This window comes from Gigantopelta aegis, chromosome 3 (genome assembly GCF_016097555.1).
Source record: "Gigantopelta aegis isolate Gae_Host chromosome 3, Gae_host_genome, whole genome shotgun sequence".
Classification (NCBI taxonomy): Eukaryota; Metazoa; Mollusca; class Gastropoda; order Neomphalida; family Peltospiridae; genus Gigantopelta; species Gigantopelta aegis.
This window is the reverse complement of record NC_054701.1, coordinates 65031485-65040783: the sequence shown is the minus strand read 5'-3', so window position 1 is coordinate 65040783 and position 9299 is coordinate 65031485. Positions and strand designations below refer to the sequence as shown.

General features: G+C 37.3%; 1 protein-coding gene and 1 non-coding gene across 2 annotated transcripts in view; one reads left to right on the top strand and one right to left on the bottom strand.

The window, feature by feature from the left end:
• Positions 1–222: 222 nt before the first annotated feature.
• Trnar-ucu lies at positions 223–295 on the bottom strand. Its single transcript has one exon. It is a non-coding gene; the product is annotated as a tRNA-Arg (tRNA).
• Positions 296–5035: 4740 nt separating this feature from the next.
• Positions 5036–9299, top strand: part of LOC121368783 — a 21345-nt gene continuing 17081 nt past the window's right edge. The window contains exons 1-3 of the mRNA XM_041493531.1: positions 5036–5275; positions 7438–7561; positions 8794–8961. Of these exons, the coding sequence (XP_041349465.1) occupies positions 5036–5275; positions 7438–7561; positions 8794–8961 (532 nt within the window). The remainder of the gene's footprint in view (positions 5276–7437; positions 7562–8793; positions 8962–9299) is intronic.

Below are 9299 nucleotides of genomic sequence, written 5' to 3'. Positions count from 1 at the left end.
TAATGTCGGTGGGCCCCATTGAGCTATTTCCCATTCCAACCAGTGTACCATGACTGGTATATCAAAGACCGTGGTATGTGTTACCTGGCTGTGGAATAGTGTATATAAAAGTCCTTTATTACTAATGGGCCCTCTCTAAGACTATATTTCAATATGATCAAATGTTCATTATAAACATACACTAACTTGATATACAAAGAAAAAAAAAGAAAAAATATGGCACATCCCCGGCGGGATTCGAACCCGCGACCTCTGGATTAGAAGTCCAGCGCGCTATCCACTGCGCTACGGGGACCACGAATGTAGTTTATCAAATTATAGTACTATACTGTGAGGTCAAAATTGTTGCGCAACTGAACACGTGTTTTTTTCTTCTAAATATGGTATCATTTAAGTAATCTTTTTACAGTTATAGCTTAACAATGCTTCGTAACTATCTACCCCGAATACTCTGAAAGTAAAGAATTTAAACGGACATTTTGGCAGTTAGCACGATCTCGAAAGAGCAATGTCCGTCTATAGATCTGAATATAGTTATATACTGTAACTGAGATAATACTCTATACAATACTGGGCTATTTTTCGCATTTATTAATGATAACAATAAATAAATGGATAATAATACTTTGCAATATTTCTGGCTGTTTGATTTGTGACAAGGAAGCGAAAGCGCCGAAACCAAACGAGATCAATCGAAGGGCGAGACGTAACAGTCACGACCAGTGGTAGAGCGCTCAAATGGTGCGCTATGGATCCGTCCCATCAAATGTCGGGGTTTTTTGTTGTTTTTTTGCTGGGTTTTTATTTTATTTTTTTGTAAATAATTTCAGTTTGGTTTGACTTCAGATAAAAAGTAAAAGTGTTTTGAAAAAAATATATATATATATATATATATATATATATATATATATATATATATATTATTGTTGTGTGCAATTTACAAATCAATCGGCTCAGAAATAAATTTAACTTGCAGTCAATTTCATAGTATGAAAAAAAGGCGTTTCCTGTGGGAAAACTAGGATCAATCTATCGCGTAGGAAACGGGGGGGGGGGAGGGGGCATGTGCCTCCCACTTTTCAGATATTTTGCTTTATATTTGCTTTATAATAGTGTAAAAGTGTGTAAATATAAAAGTGTGCCACCCCCCCCCCCCCCCCCCAACACACACACACACTTTTTGGCACCTTCCTACGCTCGTGTCAATCGCCGTCGTAACCCGAGAACCTGAGTACCACAGCAAACGATCTGAACAGGGTTGCAAATGAATCACTACGCATTTTTACATGGATTAATTACAACTAATTTTGAGGGTAGAATTATGAATATACATGGTAAAAAGGTCTCGGGTTAGCACATTTTGCCCGAATATCTGTATAATTTTTGCCCGATTTTCATGTTTTGTCCCCGCTCCTACCTCCCCCCGTCTCGTACGCTTGTGCTAGACGACTTCTAACAGGCACGTAGTCAGCATTTCGAGTGGGAGGGTTCGACTAGGTACTATTTGCCGGGTCCTTTTGGATATGAAGTTGCTTGAGGGCGCGAAACGCCCGAACTTTTTATGGGTTTCAGGGGCATGTCTCCCCGGAAAAGTTATATCTCTAAAAGCCTAAAACGCGTATTCCTGGCATCTGGAACTTAAATATTTATATTTTAAAACAACGATTTTCGACTATTTTAGATTGTATTTTTGTTATTAATGTTATTCAACAACCCCCCCCCCCCCCCCCGAATCCAAGATAATGAAATTCAAGCACACAACAGGAGTTAAAGGTATTGACCCGAGGTATATGTTAAATATTTTCGGCAATTGCTTATTATGACCTTAGTAACAAAAAAAGTACGTGTACCTCAGAACTATGATCAGTTCTTTAACAATGTACAAATTTATGAAAAACGAAACACATTACGTTCATAAAAATTGTATCATCACCAATCACCGCCAACACATGTTATGAGTACAGGTGTAGTCCTCAAACGTGTTCAGCAAAAGGTATTACATGATGTATTACATCCCATTTCATTTTTGTCACTGATGCGTCATATCATCAAAATGGCATCTACATGTTGGCCATAAAACATGATCAAATACTTGGAAATTACCTTTAAAAAAGTACGCAACATTTTCTAATTGGCCTTAATCCTACGAGACATTTGCAAATTCAAGAGCACCAAAACCAATCCTCGTCCGCTACCGACCCTGGTCGGGTTGCTTGTGTTCCATTGCACATGCTAGGGCAGACGACCACCTCACCCACCTAATTCAAACCTTGTCTTGCACGGAGGAGCCGGCGAATGTGGACACCTGCGCCTATTACATGCGTGTGCTACAACAGCTTGTTCTGAATGTGCATGTTAAAACCTATGACCTGACCTAACAGGATTACTTTCTGTTGTTAATCTTTTATTTCTAACTTTGGTTGATAAATCAATGGAAGGTGAATTCATGTCATTGTCATGTGATTATCGAATGTAACGAGGTCATCGACATAGCAGAAAATACAATTAAACATGTTTGGTACAATCTAGGGGCGTGGCGTGACCTGGAACTGGGGGAGGGGTTCGAATATTAACCAAGTGTACCCTTTTTTTATTTTGTTTTTACACCATCAGAAACTCAATATGTATTTATAACCTGTATGTTTTAGTTCTGAAAGCGGACAATTTGCTTCAGCGCGAGGGTTCGTCCGAACCCCCCGAACTCCACCCCTGCAATCATGTGGGTTCCTTTTTTTTCTTCTTCTTCTTTTTTGCAAGACTAGTTAGAAATTCTGAATCATGTACACTGCTGCTTTTGGTAAGGGGATTGCTAAATTACTATGACAAGTAAATATTGTTTTATGGGAAAGTTGCAAAAGTTACAGTAAACTATTTGTGCAATATTCATAAAAAAGAAGAAGAAAAAAATGGACTCCAGCCTCAACTCTCAGAACACCCCCCCCCCCCCAAAAAAAAAAAAAACTAAACTAAAAAACCCATAAAATAAAATAAAATAATACGGGCCTGAAATTTAACATAACATAAATTACAAATTGTCATTTTACGTGAGGTTTTAATTACTTTACTCCTGAGAACAATCCTCCAAGTTCGACGCATTATTGCCAATTTTATGCAGATACCAAATAGTGAATGCACTTAATATAAAATCAGTAAGAAAAATGTTTTTTTTTAAAAGATATTCTATGGCGTTAATAGGGCCTACACAGCTCAGTTTTGTCTTCGGGCAATGGAAAAAGGCGTACAAGACTGTGTCCAAGTAATTTCATTAAAGACGTTTTTGCATGACAGTATACATGTCCTCGTAGCCATTGTACATAAGATATTAATATAAAATAGTCAAATAATATATATATAACATGAAATGTAGCTTTACAGAGACAGAAATATTCAGTTTAGACATCCAATAGCCGATGGATAAGAAATCAAGGTGCTCTAGATACCCCTCATATAAGCGTATGAGACGGGTGAAGGGAGGGACATCTTCTCCCCCGTCTGTGTGTATATACGTCCCAGTTCAAGTACTTTAATATGTAACTTCATTGACTTTTATTTAGGAATCTATATATTACTGTTAATAAGATTTTATTTGGCCCAATCACACCTGAAAGCACCGTTTTCGTCGGACGTTAAGCAACGTTGGGTACGGTTATGACTTGGATAGGTGACAGCCTGGCACGCAGACAGAAACAAAAAATATATTTCAAGAAAAATGTTTTATGATGTTATGCTATGGAATTAGCACAGAGAAACACACACAGACACACACAGACACACACACACACACACACGAGAGAGAGAGAGAGAGAGAGAGAGAGAGAGAGAGAGAGAGAGAGAGAGAGAGAGAGAGAGAAATGTTTTATTTAACGACGCACTCAACACATTGTATTTACGGTTATATGACGTGAGACATATGTTTACGGACCACTCAGAGGAAACCCGCTGTCGCCAGTGCATGGGCTACTTTTTCCGATTAGCAGCAAGGGATCTTTTATTTGCGCTTCCCACAGGCAGGATAGCACACACCATGGTCTTTGTTGAACCAGTTATGGATCACTGATCGGTGCAAGTGGTTTACAACTACCCATTGAGCCTTGCGGAGTACTCACTCGGGGTTTGGAGTCGATATCTGGATTAAAAATCGCATGCCTCGACTGGGATCCGAAGCCAGTACCTACCAGCCTGTAGACCGATGGCCTAACCACGACGCCACCGAGGCCGGTACGCACATAGAGCGAGACAGACACACACGCATACACGCAGAGAGAGAGAGAGAGAGAGAGAGAGAGAGAGAGAGAGAGAGAGAGAGAGAGAGAGAGAGAGAGAGAGAGAGAGAGAGAGAGAGACGCAAACACACGCACACGCACGCACACGCACGCACACACACACACACACACACACAGAGACACTGTGGTAATATTTTTCGTGTATCGCAAAACTTAGTTTCCAAGACAAAGATCCATCAGGCCAAAAAAAATAATCGATTTCTCTGTGGTTCTTAACCATGTCTGGACGCTATATAATGTGATGAGTGCGTCATTAAAAAAGGGGGCGGGGGGAGCCCAAAAAACAAACAAAAAACTGACAAAGAAACACCTTTCATTGTTTCTTTTCTTTCTACTTCTATTCTACCGTTCCAACAGCAATGATATTTAAGTTTAAATTCTCCAACGTACGTTTCATTGATTATTTATCGGTTGTTAAAAACTGATAATCAGTCAGAAAATGTCATTCGATTCCTCACAATAGATAAAAATAAATAAATAATAATTGTCGGTTTAAAAAATTAATGACGAGAGGCTTTTAAAATATATAGTCGTAAACTGTTTTAAATAATGGATGATAATTATACGTCTGATGGACTCTAGCGATAGATGTATGCATGTATAAGGAACCTCGCTTGTACTCAACTCGCCCAGTGTTGATCTGCCTTCAGAATCTGATCGTGCTTTTCAACGCCACCATGTTCCTTTTCCTGTGCTGTCTGGCATTTACTCTGGTACGCCCGAATTGGTGCGGATTTCCAGTGTGTACGAACATGCGGAATTACGATAATCGCTTGAAAAAAGATTCCGTATTGGAAGGAAAGTCCTTCATGGATGTGAAAAACATGGGCTTGCTCCAATGCGTCAAGACTTGTATGGTCAGAAGTAGATGCACCTCCTTCAACTTTGACAGCACGGAGATGAGTTGCCAATTAAACGATGTCCTGGCCGTCAGTGAAATCCTTAAGAAGAGAAATGGATCCTTCTACGGTGAAATCAAAAACTGGCCTCAGGTTGGAACAATGACGTATATTCCCAGGCGCGTGTGCAGGGGGTGGGTTTCGTGGGTCGAAACTTGCTCAAGCAAAAACTTCTTTAAAAAAAACAAAAAAAACATTTGTTTTTAAAAAAAAATTGGGGATGGGGGAGCATGTCTCGACCCCTCTATAATTATAGATCGCCACAGTCTAGTCAACTCCTCCCGCCCCCACCCCATCTTGTGGAAGCGCCACCTCATCCCATATTTTTGTCTGGTCATACACGGCCGTTTCTAGCGTAAAATAACTGGGGTACAAAAAGAATAGGCGAACTGGAATAGAGCGTATAGAAGGCAAAAAGGATATTATAAAGCTCCACTTCCCCATCCCCTCTCACAAATTACGAGTTTGTCATATCATGTTTATATCCTACTCTGAGATATACGAAATGTTTAACATTTAGACACAAAATGTAGATCTAAGAAAATACCGTCTTTGACACTTTATTTGGCATAATTATAATTATTTACCACTGAAGACAGCTATTTAACCTGCATAGCCCATAGAAGTTGAAATGGATGTCACAAGTTTGCTGTAATTATGAAATAATTCCGACTAAAAATAAAGCCTTTTTTAAAGGCTTACTGTCACGGATTTAAGGACCGTACTTCTCTAAAAATGGATAATAAATAAAAATTACATTCATTGTAATTTACCAAATCTAGCTATCGCATCACCTTAACTGAACCATGATGGAGTGAAATCCATGTCAACACTCTCGGCAATTTTAGTTTTTGAATTATGGACCATTGCCATAATTCAATTATTTTTACAAAATATCATTAATAAATGGAGTATGGTGGTTATGAAGATGGTTGAATAAAATGCATTTAGGGACAAATCAAATTATTTTTGTTCAGGTAATACTTTGTTAGACCATTAATAGGTCAGTGGTCTGTGACAATATGCCCTTAAAGGTACATTACTGAGTTTGCTGCAATGTTTAAGATGTTATCGACTAACAGATACTTTTTAACGATTGTAATTACATATCAAATATATCTTTCTGCATAAAATATTAGTGGCTGTATATTAAACATGTTTCTGATCGTTCTTATATTTGTACTAGGTTAAATTTCATTTTATTTCCTAAAATATTGTTTTTTCGTACGTACGAAATTATTTGAAGATAAAATCCAGTTGTAATTACAGTTGTTAAACAGTCTTTGTTAGTCGATAACATCTTAAACATTGCAGCAAACTCAGGAATGTCCCTTTAAGTAGCTTTGTTTTGTTTAGTTTCGACTGTTCTCTTTTTTTAGGTTTTGTTACATTTGTGTGGAAACTAAAACAAACAGAAGTATGGAACAATGCATTGTCAGATATTGGAAATTCGTCTTTGTTATATTATAAATAAATGGATCAAATATATTTTTTCTGCATAAAATATTAGTGGCAGTATATTAAATGTGTTTCTGATCGTTCTAATATTTGTACCAGGTTAAATTTCATTTTATTTCCTAAATACGAAATTATTTGAAGACAAAATCCAGTTTGGGCTTATTACAAATATTAAGACGACCAGAGACACATTGAATATACAGACACTGATATTCTAAACAAGAAAATATATTTAATATGCAAGTTTAATCGTAGAAATAGTTTATGAGTCGGAAAGATCTTACAATGCAGCAAACTCAGGAATGTCCCTATAATCTACAAACCTGTAACGCATTTGGATAAGGTTATTAACAGAGAAAAGCTAAAACTATGCGATGATTAAACGGGGAAATACCATTCAAAAATAGACTAGAGCTTTTCTTGATAACCATTAGGCCTACTTCTCAGACAAACGTGCGTTTTTAGATTTATGAAAAAAAATAGCATTTTAGTCTATTACAAACACCTGGATGACCAGAACCACTTCAGGTGTACGAAAATAAATATTCTAAATAATAAAATGTAAGTACTTCTAATTTAGAATGATCAAAAACGGCTTTAATAGTGAAAAATACGTCGTAGTGTTTAACAACTAGGGTCTGTCATTTTAAAATCAATGTGCTCTAGTGGCGTCGTTAAATAAAACAAACTTTACTTTTTACTGTCACTTTAATAAGAAAATTAAAAAAATAGTTAACAGCAGTTTAATATTTAGTAAAAAGTACGATAAATGACGCATTGTAGAATTTGTTATTCAGGAACTTGCGAAATCGTGCGCCAGTCACAAATGCGGCTATGATGAGATATGTTCACCCTTGACGCACGGCACACCTAGATGCGTCACAGACATTCAGGCTGCAGAGAGGGAGGGAAAAAAGAAAAGTAAGTACATACATTAGGTCGTGGAAGGGGGGTGAGGGTGGAGGTGGGGTGGAGGGTTAATTTTTTAAATACATGTATACTCCCCATCTCCCAAATTCAGTTTGATTTAAACCAAGTATGAGTAGAGAAAAGATGCGTCATATTCACCAGGCGTAAAAATAATGGTTACGGTGCCTTCAGCTCCCTTTCCACCTCGTGATAAAATAAAAATATTAATTAACTAATTAGCATAAAGTCATCTTTTATATGCACTTTTCCACAGACAGGACAGCACCTACCACGGCCTTTGCTCTACCATAAACACAAATGTTACGGTGCCTCCACAATGTGATAAAGTAGCAGCAAGTGATCTTTTATATTCAGTTTTCCAAAGACAGGGCAGCACCTACCACGGCCTTTGATATACCAGCAGCAAAGTGATATGTTATATGGATTGTGCCACTAAAAGACAATTAGCATTTTGGAACAAGATATACATCTAACACACACACACACACACACAAACACACACACACACGTTTTTTCATTTTGTTGACACTCTTCTCGTTGGTGTCGACACCATTAATCGCGTTCCAAAATAGCGAAATCTCGCCTGATATCTTGTTGGGGAATTCCATGCTTGCGATAAACCAATGAAAACCGAGGTCGGTGCGAGCCCGTCAAAAGTGTCCCACTTTAGAAATACTTGGTTTGTTTATGATTGTATAAGCCAGTGTAGGGAAACCAATGCGGAGTGCGGCGTCTTATATGCTCCAAACGTAATTGGTGTTTTTTTTTCTTTTCTAAATGCTTAAATAATACAAATATTCCAAAGACTGTAGCTTTAAATGAGGTATAGGATGAAATAATCATGGGATATATAAACTGAAGTATCAAATGATATTACACCTATAAAGCATGGACTGAAATATGGAAAGATAAATTTAAATTGAAGAATAATGTATGTAATATGCTTTTATTCGAGTACGATTCAAATATGTTGTCCTGGGCCTCGTTCCACGAAACGATCTCACCGCTAAGATCACCTTAAGTGCATAAGGCAGCTATGAACTTAAAGTGATCTTAGGGCTAATATCGCTTCGTGAAACGGAGCTCAGTCCACGCATATCTCAACTGGGTTTTTTTGCTGTCAATCCAGGACATCACAGTTATTCGGGATGATTCGCCTACTAATTTCTTTTGTGTATAAGTTGTATTAATATTAATATTTTCTTTCTTTCTTTTTTTGACAGAAAAGCAGAGACGTAATGGTTATACGCGTGTTGGCAAATTCTATTACAAATTCAACAACACGAGGGTTTCGTGTAGAACAGCGCTGAAAACATGTAGCAATGATGGTGGGAATTTGCTGCAGCTCAGCAGTCACGAAGAGCGTGTGGCCATCACCAAATTTCTTACCGGTAAGTCTTAAAGGGACTGTCCTGAGTTTCCTGCATTGTAAGGTGTTTCCGACTAATAAAATCTTTTAACGTCTAAAAATACGCATTAAATATATATATGTTCTTGTTTAGAATATCAGTGTCTGTATATTCATTGTGTTACAGATCGTCTTAATATTTGTAAGAAGCCCAAACTGGATTTTGTCTTCAAATAATTTCGTACGTACAAAAAATTATATATTTCAGGAAATAAAATAATTTAACCTAGTAGGCCTACAAATACTAGAACGATCAGAAACACGTTTAATATATAACCACTAATATTTTATGCATAAAAATAAATTTGATATATAATTACA